Source organism: Pristiophorus japonicus, chromosome 26 (assembly GCF_044704955.1).
Source record: "Pristiophorus japonicus isolate sPriJap1 chromosome 26, sPriJap1.hap1, whole genome shotgun sequence".
NCBI lineage: Eukaryota > Metazoa > Chordata > Chondrichthyes > Pristiophoridae > Pristiophorus > Pristiophorus japonicus.
This window is the reverse complement of record NC_092002.1, coordinates 6,312,446-6,329,140: the sequence shown is the minus strand read 5'-3', so window position 1 is coordinate 6,329,140 and position 16,695 is coordinate 6,312,446. Positions and strand designations below refer to the sequence as shown.

The following is a 16,695-nucleotide window of genomic DNA, read 5'->3' as shown; positions in this document are numbered from 1 at the left end:
GTTGTACCCCTCTAACTCCTGCCCTTCCCAGATTGATTAACCCCCGACCTTCCTGGGCTCAGCACAAACCACTGTTTGTCCGGCTGTTTTTCGCTCTGCAAAGTTCAGCATAGAATAGAAGGTTTGACGGAAAGGAATCCTTAACTAAAACTGATGTGCTGGCGGACCTGGGCGTAGTTTGCACATCTGCCAATTCTCCAGCAGAGGGCAGTATCGGCAGTAAAGGAGTTTGGGATTTAGCTGCTTATTCTGTTAAAACTCCTGACTTTCCCCACAAGGTGTTTCCTGAGCTCAGCACACCACGTAATGAATGGAACGTCCATAGAATCGTAGAAATTTACAGCACGGAAGGAGTCCATTTTGACCCATCGTGTCTGCACCAGCCAACAAAGAGCTACCCAGCCTAATCCCGCTTTCCAGCCCTCGGTCCGTAGCCCTGTAGGTTACGACACTTCAAGTGCACATCCAGGTACTTTATAAATGTGGTGAGGGTTTCAGGCAATGAGTTCCAGACCCACACCACCCTCTGGGTGAAAAAAGTTCTCCTTTAAACCTCCTACCAATTACTTTAAATCTATGCCCCCTGGTTGTTGACCCCTCTGCTAACGGAAACAGGTCCTTCCTATCCACTCTATCCAGGCCCCTCATAATTTTATACACCTCAATAAGGTCTCCCCCTCAGCCTCCTCTGTTCCAAAGAAAACAAGTCCAGCCTATCCAATCTTTCCTCATAGCTAAAATTGTCCAGTCCTGGTAACATCCTCGTAAATCTCCTCTGTACTCTCTCGTGCAATCACACCGGTATTTACACTGCAATATCTTTTTCATGCTACCTTCAGAATCTACCTTTGGCTCCTGTTTCATCAACCACCGCTTAAAAAAATAATTTCCCTTGTTAAAAGCTGTGTCTCTCTCTGTGTGTCTGTGTCTCTCTCTCTCTCTCTGTGTCTCTGTGTCTCTGTGTGTCTCTCTCTGTGTGTCTGTCTCTCTCTCTGTGTCTGTGTCTCTCTCTCTCTGTGTCTGTGTCTCTCTCTCTCTGTGTCTGTGTCTCTCTCTCTGTGTCTGTGTGTCTCTCTCTCTGTGTCTGTGTGTCTCTCTCTCTGTGTCTGTGTGTCTCTCTCTCTGTGTCTGTGTGTCTCTCTGTGTCTGTGTGTCTCTCTGTGTCTGTGTGTCTCTCTCTCTGTGTCTGTGTGTCTCTCTCTCTGTGTCTCTCTCTCTGTGTCTGTGTGTCTCTCTCTCTGTGTCTGTGTGTCTCTCTGTGTCTGTGTGTCTCTCTCTCTGTGTCTGTGTGTCTCTCTCTCTGTGTCTGTGTGTCTCTCTCTCTGTGTCTGTGTGTCTCTCTCTCTGTGTCTGTGTGTCTCTCTCTCTGTGTCTGTGTGTCTCTCTCTCTGTGTCTGTGTGTCTCTCTCTCTGTGTCTGTGTGTCTCTCTCTCTGTGTCTGTGTGTCTCTCTCTCTGTGTCTGTGTGTCTCTCTCTCTCTCTCTCTGTGTCTCTCTCTCTCTCTCTCTGTGTCTCTCTCTCTCTCTCTGTGTCTCTCTCTCTGTCTGTGTGTCTCTCTCTCTGTGTCTGTGTGTGTCTCTCTCTGTGTCTGTGTCTCTCTCTCTCTGTGTCTGTGTGTCTCTCTGTGTCTCTCTCTCTGTCTCTGTGTCTCTCTGTGTCTGTGTCTCTCTGTGTCTGTGTCTCTCTCTCTGTGTCTGTCTCTCTCTGTGTCTGTCTCTCTCTGTCTCTGTCTGTCTCTCTCTGTGTCTGTCTCTCTCTGTGTCTGTCTCTCTCTGTGTCTGTCTCTCTCTCTGTGTCTGTGTCTCCCTCTCTCTCTGTCTGTGTCTCTCTCTCTCTGTGTCTGTGTCTCTCTCTCTGTGTCTGTGTCTCTCTGTGTGTGTCTCTCTGTGTGTCTGTCTGTCTCCACCTCCGCGTATGTCTGCGTCTTCCTGCGCGCGTGTGTGTGCGCCCACCACATATACAATCGATGCCGTGCTGCTCAGCAGTGTGTCGCTCCTGTGCACAGGTTTAGTCATTAACAACACTGTTCAGCTTCTCCAGTGGCTCAGTGAGTGGTACATCAATACATGTGACCCACCCCCCCGGCATGCTCTGCATCAGCTGACCTCTGCCAGGGCCTCAATCTGAGGTGCTGAAACTGCCTCTGGGTATCCCGGCTGAGGGAGGGGCAACAGTCAGCCGGGGTTCCTGTTGCTGGCGATTGCTGCTGGGGAAACGCAGGTGTGGGATCGTCCGAGGGAACGGGCATAGAGCTCGGCTGCTCTCGGACCACCAAGCCAGCACCGCAGCCCCGATTTTAACCTCACCCGGCCGGCAGGCTCGGACCTGTGTCACATCCTGTCCGGTTTGATGCCCGGTTGAAGTCCAGCGAGGGTAACGGCGAGCAGGGCGTGGAACAGACGCCCGACTCGAACCCACACGCAGCCCCACCACACCACGCATGTTGGGATAAAATCACGACTCGCGCGTGAATAATGGCTTAAGAAAAAAAAATAAGAATTAGGTGCGGGAGTCGGCCATTCGGCCCCTCGAACCCGCTCCGCCATTCAATGAGATCACGGCTGATCTGATCTCGACCTCAGCTCCACTTTCTTTCCCGCCCGATCCCTCGATTCCCTTAATATCCAAAAATCTATCGATCTCAGCCTTGAATGTACTCAAAACACTGAGCCCTCTGGGCAGAGAATTGCAAAGATTCACCACCCTCCGAGTGGGATCGAGGGAGCGTGGAAGTGCGCGACTGCCCGGTGGCGTTTTGCGGGGGCCACGAGTGATGCCAATGCTGCTTTCTCTTTTGCCTTCCGTTGCCTAGGGAGAGGGAACGCAGAGACAAGGAGCGGGACGAGTGGGAGAAGGAGTACCCGAGAAGGAGTCGCTCTTCCTCGCCGAGGCATGGTGCGTATTAGCTGTGACTGGCGTCTCGCCGCGGCGGGAGCCCGTGTGCTGGGATTGAAACCTGGCACCAGTCTTTCGGATGAGACGTTAAACCGAGGCCCCGTCTGCCCTCTCGGGTGGATGTAAAAGATCCCATGGCCACTATGTTGAAGAAGAGCAGGGGGAGTTCTCTTGGCCAATATTGTCCTGGCCAATATTTATCCCTCAACCAGCATCGTGGTAAGAAATAGGAGCAGGCCATTCGGCCCCTCGAGCCCGCTCCGCCATTCAATAAGATCACGGCTGATCTTCGACCTCAACTCCACTTTCCCGCCCGATCCCCATATCCCTTGACTCTCTTAATATCTCAAAATCGATCGGTCTCAGCCTTGAATATACTCAACGACTGAGCCTCCACAGCCCTCTGGGGCAGAGAATTCCAAAGATTCACCACCCTCCGAGTGTAGAAATTCCTCCTCATCTCAGTCCTGAATGGCCGACCCCTTATCCTGAGACTGTGTGACCCCCTGGTTCTAGACTCCCCCAGCCCGGGGGGGAAACAACCTCTCAGCAACTATCAGCTCTTCCCCCCCCCCCGCATTACTCTGGGGAACCAGGAGGGGGCGGATGAATGCTCTGTGCGCTGTAGAATTGAGCCATCGGACAAGTGTCAGCTGTGACTCAGTGGGTATCACGCTCGCCTCTGAGTCAGAAGGTTGTGGGTTCAAGTCCCACTCCAGGGACTCCCAGATGAGCAAGTTAATCCAGGCTGACACTCCCAGTGCAGTGTTGAGGGAGCACCGCACTGTCGGAGGTGCCGTCTTATATCTGAGTGGGTAGGATAGGGTGGGAGGGGGCTGGTGTGGAGCATAAACACCGGCACGGACCTGTTGGGCCCAATGTCCTTATTTCTGTGCTGTACACTCTCTGTAACTTGGGAAATTATCCATTCAGATTTTCTTTCGTAACAGTTCAATTCTGTTGCTGCTGGTTACAGCCACTGGGACCTTGGCGTTAGTTTACAGTCTGCACCGTTACATTCTACAATGCCGAGGGAAAGTGTTCACCGTTTGGCTTCGAACTTTATAAAGAGAGCAAGTGCTGACAGATCAGGTTGACGGGGCTGAAGGAACTGTTAGCTGGGGCATTAAAACTTGGCACCAGTCTTTTGGATGAGACGTTAAAGCGAGGCCCTGCCTGCCCCCTCAGGTGGATATAAAAGATCCCATGGCCATTATTTTGAAGACGAGCAGGGGAGTTCTCCTGGCCAATATTGTCCTGGCCAATATTTATCCCTCAACCATCACTCAAACAGATGATCTGGGTCAATAGATCGTTAGATATATTCAAAAGGGAGTTAGATGTGGCCCATCGGCTAAAGGGATCAAGGGGTATGGAGAGAAGGCAGGAATGGGGTACTGAAGTTGCATGATCAGCCATGATCATATTGAATGGTGGTGCAGGCTCGAATGGCCTTGCTCCTGCACCTATTTTCTATGTTTCTATTATCACATTGCTGTTTGTGGGAGTTTGCTGTGCGCCGATTGGCTGCCACGTTTCCTACATTGTAGCAGTGACTACCCTTCAAATGGTGCTTCATTGGCTGTAAAGCGCTTTGGGGCGTCCTGAGGTTGTGCAAGGCGCTATAGAAATGCAAGTCTTTCCTTAGGTTTTCGTTTTCTGTCGCTATCTGATGTTTTGCAGCAATGCACTGTGCCACCAGGTGGTGCTGCAGCTCCATTGTGCCTAAATCCTGCAGCAGCATCGTTCAGTCAGACCCAGTGGAGGGACCCGTCCTTATCCTGAGCCTGGCTTGAGGGCAAACCCCATCGCAACAGCTTCAGTGCAAAGCCCGCTGGCCTGCTCCCGCCATCCCCCAAAGGGAATCGGAAATATACTTGGAATGGAAACGTTTGCAGGGCAATGTGGGGCAAGTGGAGTGGGGGCGGGGGTGAGTGGGATTGATTGGGTCGCTCGTTCACAGAGCCAGCATGATGGGCCGAATGGCCCTCCGTCTGCGCTGTACGATTCTCTCATTCCCGCAAATGCAAACCGCTCGGGACAATGGAGTTGGGCCGGAAGTGTGGGCTTTTGGACCGAGGAGTTGTGACCCTGTTCCGACTGCCCCCACGCCTCTCCAGGTCGGGACGTTTCTCCCAGCTGCTCTCTGTTCTATCCCTCGCCTGAGAGCCGCAGCGAAAGCCTTGGAGTTGCTGGGCATGCCGCAGGTGTGCTGAGGTGCAGAGGGACCTGGGGGTCCTTGTGCATGAAACTCTTTTAGAGTCTACCTGCAAAAACATAAAACATTAAATCGTGCCACCCAACCTGGGTGACACACCAGACATTTACAAGGCCCTTTTTTTCCTTTTTCCCAAAAGGTTGGTTTGCAGGTGCAGCAGGTAATCAGGAAGGCGAATGGAATGTTGGCCTTCATTGTGAGAGGGATGGAGTACAAAAGCAGGGAGGTCCTGCTGCAACTGTACAGGGTATTGGTGAGGCCGCACCTGGAGTACTGCGTGCAGTTTTGCTCACCTTACTTAAGGAAGGATATACTAGCTTTGGAGTGGGTTACAGAGACGATTCACTAGGCTGATTCCGGAGATGAGGGGGTTACCTTATGATGATAGATTGAGTAGACTGGGTCTTTACTCGGAGTTCAGAAGGATGAGGGGTGATCTTATAGAAACATTTAAAATAATGAAAGGGATAGACAAGATAGAGGCAGAGAGGTTGTTTCCACTGGTCGGGGAGACTAGAACTAGGGGGCACAGCCTCAAAATACGGGGGAGCCAATTTAAAAGCGAGTTGAGAAGGAATTTCTTCTCCCAGAGGGTTGTGAATCTGTGGAATTCTCTGCCCAAGGAAGCAGTTGAGGCTAGCTCATTGAATGTATTCAAGTCATAGATAGATAGATTTTTAACCAATAAGGGAATTAAGGGTTATGGGGAGCGGGCGGGTAAGTGGAGCTGAGTCCACGGCCTGATCAGCCATGATCTTGTTGAATGGCGGAGCAGGCTCGAGGGGCTAGATGGCCCACTCCTGTTCCTAATTCTTCTGTTCTTATGTAGGAAGCAGGGAACGGGACAATCCCCTTACTGCCCTCGCTACTACGTCCAGTCCTAACATAACCCATATTCATCGCGTTCCTGCAGTAACATTTCTACACCCGGCACATGTTAGTGTCCTGAGAATTCTGGCCTCTTGCTCAGCTCCCTGATTATAATCGCTCCACCATCGGTGGCCGTGCCTTCAGCTGCCTGGGCCCCAAGCTCTGGAACTCCCTCCCTAAACCTCTCCACCTCTCTCTTTCCTCCTTTAAGACACTTCTTAAAATCTACCTCGGTGGCCAAGCTTTTGGTCGCCTGTCCCAATATCTCCTTATGTGGCTCGGTGTCAGGTTTTGTCTGATTACGCTCCTGTGAAAGCACCTCGGGATGTTTAACTACATTAAAGGCGCTGTATAATTTTGTACGTGTGTGTGTGTGTGTGTGTGTGTGTGTCCGGGCTGGGGTTGTTGATGGGGGGGGGGGGAGGGGCATTGGGGTAGTCTCCGCGGAGGCTACCCCAGTGCCCCCCCCCACCATTCGACAGCCCCAGCCTAATCCTCCTGCTGTCCCGCTCTCGAGTCTCTGCTCGCCACGGGAGGGGACAGTGCCTCCGAGGCAAAACAACAGCCACGTGGGAGGAGGCTGCAAGAACCGGCCCGTTCTGTTTTCTGCCTGGTGCAGATTACCAACGTTTGGCGCGGTTGAGGGAGAAAGGAAAAAAGCTGGCATTATATAACGCTCTTCACGTCTCCTGGCACCGCTCCAGCGCTCTTAAAGCTGACTCAACCAAGTTATTCTCTCCGCAGCCTGTTAATTGGCCCGACTTTTTAATTGCAATCTTATTTTCCTCTCCTGAAGGCTCTGACTCTTAACCAGGGGGTACAGTTCCAGCGGTGTCAGTGCATCCCTCAAGTGGCCCGATCCACCTGTGAAATAACGCTGGGGATATTCAGCTGTGGGGGCATCGCTGCCCAATCCTGACCTCGTCTAATGCACGCTTACCAGATAGTGAACAGGAGCGGGGGCGCGTTTTATTATTCCTTCCCCCTTCCCACCCACCCTCCCCAGGGTGCAAATCGCACCCCTACTGCCTTCCTAGCTGTGCTAGCTTGTTACAGAGCAGCGATAGAACCTGGGGCCATTCTGGCCTTCCGGGCACAATACTATTCCAGAAGGGGGGGTTCATGTTAGCACCAAGCTGTCCGGAATGCCTTTGTACGACATGCTTTACAAAGAGGCAAAAGAACATAAGAAATAGGGGCAGGAGTCGGCCATTCGGCCCCTCGAGCCCGCTCCGCCATTCGAACAGATCGCGGCTGACCTTCGACCTCGACTCCACTTTCCCGCCCGATCCCCATATCCCGATTCCCTTAATATCCGAAAATTCAATCGATCTCGGCCTTGAATATACTCAACGACTGAGCCTCCACAGCCCTCTGGGGCAGAGAATTCCAAAGATTCCAGCGAAAGGGGGGCCATTTCGGCCCGTCGTGTCCGCGCCGGCCGACCAAGAGCCATCCAGCCTCATCCCACTTTCCCGCTCTCGGTCCGTAGCCCTCTAGATCTAAATGGCCGGCCCCTTATCCTGAGACTGTGTGACCCCTGGATCTAGACTCCCCAGCCCGGGGGGGACGGACACAACATCCTCCCTGCATCTACCCCTGTCAAGCCCCTGTAAGAATGCTGCATGTTCCAACGAGATTGTCTCTCGTTCTTCGGTGAAAGAAAGAAGGGAAGGGACTTGGGTTGCTGTAGCGCCTAAGCCCATCCCAGTGGCCCCTTTACAGCCAACAGAAAGTGCCTTTGGACGTGCAGTCAGTGTTGTAACGGCGGAAACGCAGCAGACCCCACGCAGCCCCGTGGCAAACGTTTGGCATCAGCGGCTTATTTTAACCCGCCTTGCTCACGCGGAGTCGCAGTGGTACTGTCCCCGACTGGCGGCGTGCCCATGACCACAGGGAAGTGGCCCGTCGAGCGTAAGGCAACAGCCCCCCTTTGTTACTGGCAGTGCTTGAGCCTCCAGAGCCGGTGACTCCGCACCTCCGCTGAACCTCCCGTGCGGTTTATTTTTCTGCCGGTTGCCATGGCTGCGTTAACCGTGCATCGCCGCGAACATCTTTTTCTCTCCGCCCCCCCCTCTGCTTCTCGGTTGAAACTTGCGGTAACCTCCCGATACACTCTCTCTCTCTCTCTCTCTCTCGCTCTGGTGGGCTGTGTAAGTATGCAAATGGACACACCCCTGCTGATTGGCAGACAGTGCCTCGATCCAAGCCACTATCTTTATTCATGACTGTGCCCAGACGGGTCAGACAGGATTACATTCCCCCCCCCCCCCCCCCCCCCTTTTAGCCTCTGGGGTCCCTGCGACAACCAGCCTCTTTAGTTCACCAGAGCCACAACCACGAAATGCCATCCCAAACGCGTGTTTGTGTTTTAAAATAGGTGCGTGTTTATATCGGCACCGTATAGAATCGCAGGCCGTGCTTTGTGGAAAGGTGGACGGACTCGGTGCGAGAGAGCGATTCCTGCAACAGCAGTAAAGATTCCACTTGGTCCGTAGCCCTGTAGGTATAAATGGCCGACCCCTTGTCCTGAGACTGTGTGACCCCTGGGTCTAGACTCCCCAGCCCCGGGGGGGGAAAACACCCTCCCTGCATCTACCCTGTCGAGCCCTGAAAGAATTCTGTCTGTTGCAACAGCAAGGTCGCCTCTCGTACTTCGGTGAAACTGGAACCTGGCCTGTTCACCGTCACCGTCAACCAACGGACGTGTGGGCCGCCAATCCTCCCTTTACTCTTTTCTCGCGGGGGCAGGGGGGGTGTGGACCTTTCGGAATACCGAGCGTCCACATCTTTCCCCGTTTGCGTGCCGGGCTGCGAGAGAGACGCAGAGTACCGCCCAGCCTAACGGGAACGTTGTACGTCCCTGGTGTAGTGGTGCTGCAGCCTCTTCCTGCGTTAATCAGCGGCGGAGAGGCCTGTCGAGCCTGCCACGATATTCCCAAACAGAGCCCAGTCGTTTGGGATTCCCTTCGGAGTTGTGGCTCGAACATCAGCACAGACCGTCCCGTCCCGACCCCCCCGCCCCAGGCCACCATCGACACGTAACAAAGAGGCGCGCTGTTACACAAAGCCTGTCTGTCTTGTCTCAGACCGCCCTTGGCCTTGATGTGTGGGATCACACTTTCTGTGTGTGTGTGTGTGAGCGCCTCTGCATATTCTCCCGGCCCGAAGCAGAGAATCACTCCCTGCCCCAGCTCATGAATATCGCTAATCTCATTTGTACAATGAGCTCGAGGCGACAGCGTAGCCACAGTGAAAACTGCATCACAGGGACAGGAGGAGGCCGTTCAGCCCCTCGAGCCTGTTACACAGGAACAGGAGGAGGCCGTTCAGCCCCTCGAGCCTGTTACACAGGAACAGGAGGAGGCCATTCAGCCCCTCGAGCCTGTTACACAGGAACAGGAGGAGGCCGTTCAGCCCCTCGAGCCTGTTACACAGGAACAGGAGGAGGCCGTTCAGCCCCTCGATCCTGTTACACAGGAGCAGGAGGAGGCCGTTCAGCCCCTCGAGCCTGTTACACAGGGACAGGAGGAGGCCATTCAGCCCCTCGAGCCTGTTACACAGGAGCAGGAGGAGGCCGTTCAGCCCCTCGAGCCTGTTACACAGGGACAGGAGGAGGCCGTTCAGCCCATCAAGCCTGTTACACAGGGACAGGAGGAGGCCGTTCAGCCCCTCGAGCCTGTTACACAGGGACAGGAGGAGGCCGTTCAGCCCATCAAGCCTGTTACACAGGGACAGGAGGAGGCCGTTCAGCCCCTCGAGCCTGTTACACAGGGACAGGAGGAGGCCGTTCAGCCCCTCGAGCCTGTTACACAGGAACAGGAGGCCCGTTCAGCCCCTCGAGTCTGTTACACAGGGACAGGAGGAGGCCGTTCAGCCCCTCAAGCCTGTTACACAGGAACAGGAGGAGGCCCATTCAGCCCCTCGAGCCTGTTACACCGGAACAGGAGGGGGCCATTCAGCCCCTCGAGCCTGTTACACAGGAAGAGGAGGAGGCCGTTCAGCCCCTCGAGTCTGTTACACAGGTACAGGAGGAGGCCCATTCAGCCCCTTGAGCTTGTTACACAGGAACAGGAGGAGGCCCATTCAGCCCCTCGAGTCTGTTACACAGGAGCAGGAGGGGGCCCATTCAGCCCCTCCAGTCTGTTACACAGGAGCAGGAGGAGGCCCATTCAGCCCCTTGAGTCTGTTACACAGGAGCAGGAGGAAGCCCATTCAGCCCCTCGAGCCTGACCCACAGGTACAGGAGGAGGCCCATTCAGCCCCTTGAGCTTGTTACACACGAATGGGAGGAGGCCATTCAGCCCCTCGAGCCTGTCCCACAGTTACAGGAGGAGGCCATTCAGCCCCTCGAGCCTGTTACACAGGGACAGGAGGAGGCCGTTCAGCCCCTCGAGTCTGTTACACAGGAACAGGAGGAGGCCGTTCAGCCCCTCGAGCCTGTTACACAGGGACAGGAGGAGGCCGTTCAGCCCCTCGAGCCTGTTACACAGGAACAGGAGGAGGCCCATTCAGCCCCTCGAGTCTGTTACACAGGAGCAGGAGGAGGCCCATTCAGCCCCTCGAGTCTGTTACACAGGAGCAGGAGGAGGCCCATTCAGCCCCTCGATCCTGTTACACAGGAACAGGAGGAGGCCCATTCAGCCCCTCGAGCTTGTTACACCGGAACAGAAGGGGGCCATTCAGCCCCTCAAGCCTGTTACACAGGAGCAGGAGGAGGCCCATTCAGCCCTTTGAGTCTGTTACACAGGAGCAGGAGGAAGCCCATTCAGCCCCTCGAGCCTGTCCCACAGGTACAGGAGGAGGCCCATTCAGCCCCTTGAGCTTGTTACACAAGAATGGGAGGAGGCCATTCAGCCCCTCGAGCCTGTCCCACAGTTACAGGAGGAGGCCATTCAGCCCCTCGAGCCTGTTACACAGGAACAGGAGGAGTCCATTCAGCTCCTGGAACCTGTTACATTAGGAACAAGAGGAGGCCCATTCAGCCCCTCAAGCTTGTTACACAGGAACAGGAGGAGGCCATTCAGCCCTTCGAGCCTGTTCTGCCATTCAATGAGATCATGGCTGATCTGCGACTTAACTCCATATACCCACCTTTGGTTAACAGAAAGCTATCCAATCTCGGATGTAACATTAACAATTGATGTAGCATCCACAGCTGTTTGCGGAAGAGCGTTCCAAACCTCTCCCACCCTTTGAGGTAGAAGTGTTTCCCACTTTCACTCCTGAAAGGTCTGGCTCTAATTTTCATACTGTGGCCCCTAGTCCCAGACTCCCCAACCAGCGGACATAGTTTCTCTCTCTCTACCCTATCCGTTTCCTTTAATATCCTGAAAACTTCGATCAGATCACCCTTTAAACTTCTAAATTCCAGGGAATACAACCCAGTTTGTGTATTCTCTCCTCGTAATTCAATCCCTGGAGTCTGGGTATCGTTCTGGTAGACCTACGCTGCACTCCCTCCCAGGCCAATATATGTGTCTGAAGGTGTGGAGCCCAGAACTGCTCCCGATGCTCCAGGTGTGGTCCAACCAGGGCTTTGTACAGCTGCAGCATAACGTCTCCCCTCCTTGTATTCCAGTCCTCCAGACATAAAGGCCCGCGTCCCATTAGCATTTGTGACTATTGCCTGCATCTGCAGCGTGTGCGCTGGGAGTGACGCGGGGCCAGTCTTGGTACAGGGGCCCCCTCCCCACCCACTGCCTCCGTGCTTTATTGCGACGGGTAATTCAGCAACTCGGTCGCGGGGAATGGTAGAATTTGCAGCGTCGGAGGGGGAGGTGGTCAGTCGGGCCTTTGAGCCTTTGCCAGCATTCCGGAAGCGTTGACCCACTTAGTCCCACTACCCCCTGCCCTTTCACGTTTTTCAGTATACAGCATTTATTCTCTTCCCTTCTAAACGCCGCTGTGGTTTCTGCTCCCATCGCTGGTTCTGATGGGATTTGCCCTGCCCTCATTCATTTTTTTTTAAAGTTCCTGATCTCTCCCTCCTGTAGTTTTAGAATCATAACATAAGAAATAGGAGCAGGAGTCGGCCATACAGCCCCTCGAGCCTGCTCCGCCATTTAATACGATCATGGCTGATCCAATCATGGACTCAGCTCCACTTCCCCGCCCGCTCCCCATAACCCCTTATCGGTTAAGAAACTGTCTATTTCTGTCTTAAATTTATTCAATGACTCAGCTTTCACAGCTCTCTGAGGCAGCAAGTTCCACAGATTTACCACCCTCTGAGAGAAGAAATTCCTCCTCATTTCAGTTTTAAATGGGCGGCCCCTTATTCTAAGATTATGCCCTCTAGTTCTAGTCTCCACTATGATTACTGCACAGGAGGAGGTCATTCGGTCTGTTGAGCTCATGCCAGCTCTGAATGAGAGGTGATCTTATTGAAATGTATAAAATTCTGAGGGGGCTGGACAGGTTAGATGCTGGGAGGATGTTTCCCCTCGTGGGGGAATCTAGAACTAGGGGGCATAGTTTCAGAATAAGGGGCCGCCCATTTAAAACTGAGATGAGGAGGAATTTCTTCTCTGAGGGTCGTGAATCTTTGGAATTCTCTGCCCCAGAGAGCTGTGGAGGCTGGGTCATTGAATATATTCAAGGTGGAGATAGACAGCCGGATGTCCCTAAGCACTTTACAGCCAATGAAGTACTTTTGAAGTGCAGTCACTGTTGTAATGTGGGAAACGTGGCAGCCAATTTGCAAACAGCAATGTGATAATGATCCAGATCATCTGTTTTATTGATGTTGGTTGAGGGATAAATATTGGCCCCAGGACACGGGGGAGAACTCCCCTACTCTTCTTCGAAATAGTGGCTGTGGGATCTTTTACGTCCACCCGAGAGAGCAGACGGGGCCTCGGTTTAACGTCTCATCCGAAAGACGGCCCCTCCGACAGTGCGGCGCTCCCTCAGCACTGCCCTGGGAGTGTCAGCCTGGATTTTTGTGCCCAAGTCCCTGGAGTGGGACTCGAACCCACGACCTTCTGACTCGGAGGCGAGGGTGCTGCCCACTGAGCCACTGTGCTGCCCACTGGGGGATAGTCAGGCTTGTTGGGCCGAATAGCCTTTTGTCGAAGAATACCGTTCCCTGGCTCGCTGTGCTCTGGGTTCTGGACACGGTGCAGCGGCCTGAATCAATGTTGTACGTGCCGGAGTACCCACCAATCACAATGCAGGGATTCACTCTCCGAACATCACTGATTTCCTCCTCCCTCCTTTACTCTGCAGGTCGGGATTACAGCAGCTCATCGCGAAGGTAAGAGACACCACTCTGCATGATGTCTTTCACTGTCATGTCTTTCGTCGAGCTGGCTTCCCCTGTTTGAGGGGTTAAGTGCTCCGTGCGGTTAATGCGTTGGGCGGACCAGGATTGTTCCGCTTTTGAACCTCAGTCTGCGCCGAGGTTGGTCTCGGACAGGGTGACGTGCCATTGCCCTCTGCAGCCAAGCCTTGGGGTTGTTGGGGGAGGGAAATCTCGTGTTCCTGCTCATTGTCATAAGATACATAAGAAATAGGAGCAGGAGTCGGCCGTGTGGCCCCTCGAGCCTGCTCCGCCATGCAATAAGATCGTGGCTGATCTGATCTTGGCCTTAACTCCACTTCCCCGCCCGCTCCCCATAATCCTTGACTCCCTTATCGCTCAAAAATCTGTCTATCCCCACCTTAAATATATTCACTGACCCAGCCTCCACAGCTCTCTGGGGCAGAGAATTCCAAAGATTTACAACCCTCAGAGAGAAGAAATTCCTCCTCATCTCAGTTTTAAATGGGCGACCCCTTATTCTGAAACTGTGCCCCCTAGTTCTAGATTCCCCCACGAGGGGAAACATCCTCTCTGCATCTACCCTGTCCAGCCCCCTCAGAATCTTATACCTTTCAATAAGTTAGAAACATAGAAATTAGGTGCAGAAGCAGGCCATTCAGCCCCTCGAGCCTGCACCACCATTCAATAAGATCATGGCTGATCATTCAACCTCAGTACCCCATTCCTGCTTTCTCTCCGTACCCCTTGATCACTTTGGCCGTTCACCTCCAATTCTTCTAAACTCCAATGAGTACAGGCCCAATCTGCTCAACCTTGCTTCCAAAGACAACCCCTATCCTCTCTTCATAAGACAATCGTTATCCAGCGACTGCTTGCTGGACTGTGTGTGTGTGAGAACTTGGGCTGTGACGTTCCCGGCCCCAGCTCCACTCCACACCCATACAGTCACAGAGCAGCGCTCGCCGTCTGGACTTCTGCGTGAAGGTGGTCACTTGGACGAGGTGATCGATGCTCCTCGTCTCACACAGCACACAAGGAGGTTATTTGGCCCCATTGTGTCTGTGATTCTGTTTGAAAGCCTTGTCCGATTATCTCCACGCTCATCTCTTCCCTCCCCACCGACCCCTCTCCCCAACAAAGATTCAATGTCTCTGCGAGAACAGCGCTACGGACCAAGAGCTGGAAAGTGGGATTAGGCTGGATAGCTCTCTTTTCAGTCAGCACTGACTCGATGGGCCGAATGGCCCCCTCCTGTGCCGTAAATTTCTCCGATGACGGGGGGTGGGGGGGGGGGGAAATGAATGCTTTACCGAGAAAAGTGGGTGACCGTTTTAACCCTCTTGTCACCCAGAAGGTCTCGCTCACGCTCGAGAAGCCCTCACCATCGCCATTAAGACGCTCGTCCCTCCAGCCCTCGGCTCGGCGGCCGTCCGATCGACAGAACCGGGCCGGTGACACGGCAACGGCTCCACGCACCGTGCCGCAACCATGCGTGTGTGTGCGCGCTGTGCGCGCGCGTGTGTGTGCGCGTGTGTGTGTGCGCGTGTGTGTGTGTGCGCGTGTATGTGTGTGCGCACGCGTGTATGTATGTACATATATATATTCACCGCGTCGGCAAAGTACATCGGCCAATCAGTCGCGGGTTGTGTTGCACTCCTGCCCTGTGTGTAACCTGGGCTCGGAGGCGGGGCGTGTCGGTAATTGTCACAGTTTCTCACGGTGCAGCCGAACACATGACCGTGTGTTTCGGGAGACTTGCTTTTGAGGTGACTGTACCTGCAGACTGCTCTGTTTAATATTGCCTTTCTTTTTTTTTCTCTGACAACTAATCCTTTGTCTGCTTTCCCAGTCAAAATATTGGCAAAAAAACGTGGTGTGTGTCCGCGTGCGTCTCTCTCCCTCTCTCTCTCTCTCTCTCTCATTTGATTCATGCTTTCAAAGCCTCTGGTGTGTGTGGGGTCCCGCCTCTCTCGGGCTGAGTCACCGGATGTCACGGGCGCTACAGAGCGAGCGACCCCAGCGACGCTCTCCGCAATCGGGCGGGTAGAGAACTATTTCCTTTTCCCTTTCCTGAAGACTGGAAATAAATTGGTCCCTCCGGCCGCCCGCCGAGTTGTTTAGTGGCCGCTGTTCCGTGAAAACGGCTCCTGTTGTGTAGTGGCGAGTTTGGCTCACTTCCCACCCCCCCCTGCCCCCTGGGCTGGAGATGGATATAGTTCCCCCCCCCCCCCCCCCCTCAGCCCCGCAATTCGCCCCGCCACCCCCCCCCCTCTCTCCCACCCTGGGGCCATGCCCCTCGGAGAAGGGTGTAGGTCGTGTTTGGGAAAACCAAATAAAGTTGTACTGTTCCCGAATTCCCGAGCGGGCCGTGCCCTGGAACGTGACCGTTAGGGCAGGGCGTTTAAAAAGCCCTCCCCTCCCCCAGCCCGCGGGCGGGTTAGTGACAGACCTGACCGCGCGCACCCTTCCAATCACAAAATACGTGCAGCTTTTGTTCTTAAATGCAGCGATCGCAAACTAGCCCAGCCATGGCCCCCTTGTGCAGACTGTGTACCATTCAGCCACTTCACACCCAGAAACTAAACGCTTGGCCAGTCGAGGAATCGCCTCAACGGGACATTTGAATTAAAAGAAACGTATTCCGCAAGTTACCGCTTGCTCGCTTCCTGCCACAAAATGCCGTGCCCTTTATTGCCCCAGCCGTGCCTCTCCGAGGCTGAACACCCCCCCGCCCCCACTCCCCTCCCGGGCGCTAGTCCATTCCCCCCCCCCCCACTCCCCTCCTGGGCGCTAGTCCATTCCCCCCCCCCCCCACTCCCCTCCCGGGCGCTAGTCCATTCCCCCCCCCCCCACTCCCCTCCTGGGCGCTAGTCCATTCCCCCCCCACTCCCCTCCTGGGCGCTAGTCCATTCCCCCCCCCCCACTCCCCTCCTGGGCGCTAGTCCATTCCCCCCCCCCCCCCACTCCCCTCCCGGGCGCTAGTCCACTCCCCCCCCCCACTCCCCTCCCAGGCGCTAGTCCATTCCCCCCCCCCCCCCCCACTCCCCTCCAGGGCGCTAGTCCACTCCCCCCCCCCCCCCCCCCCCCCACTCCCCTCCCGGGCGCTAGTCCACTCCCCCCCCCCCCCCCCCACTCCCCTCCCGAGCGCTAGTCCACTCCCCCCCCCCCCCCCCACTCCCCTCCCGAGCGCTAGTCCACTCCCCCCCCCCCCCCCCCCACTCCCCTCCCGAGCGCTAGTCCACTCCCCCCCCCCCCCCCCCACTCCCCTCCCGGGCGCTAGTCCACTCCCCCCCCCCCCCCCCCCACTCCCCTCCCGGGCGCTAGTCCACTCCCCCCCACTCCCCTCCCGGGCGCTAGTCCACTCCCCCCCCCCCCCCCACTCCCCTCCCGAGCGCTAGTCCACTCTCCCCACCCCCCCACTCCCCTCCCGGGCGCTAGTCCGCTC

At 55.0% G+C, this 16,695-nt stretch overlaps 1 protein-coding gene across 2 annotated transcripts in view; it reads left to right on the top strand.

The window, feature by feature from the left end:
* Positions 1 to 14,749, top strand: part of clasrp (CLK4-associating serine/arginine rich protein) — a 72,813-nt gene extending 58,064 nt beyond the window's left edge. The window contains exons 19-21 of one of the 2 annotated variants that reach the window (XM_070867717.1): positions 2,813 to 2,895; positions 13,214 to 13,241; positions 14,605 to 14,749. In XM_070867717.1, coding sequence (XP_070723818.1) covers positions 2,813 to 2,895; positions 13,214 to 13,241; positions 14,605 to 14,644 — 151 coding nt within the window. In that variant the 3' untranslated portion in view covers positions 14,645 to 14,749. Of the gene's footprint in view, positions 1 to 2,812; positions 2,896 to 13,213; positions 13,242 to 14,601 lie in introns of both variants that reach the window. The other variant, XM_070867716.1, reaches the window with a different exon arrangement.
* The last annotated feature ends 1,946 nt before the right edge of the window (positions 14,750 to 16,695 follow it).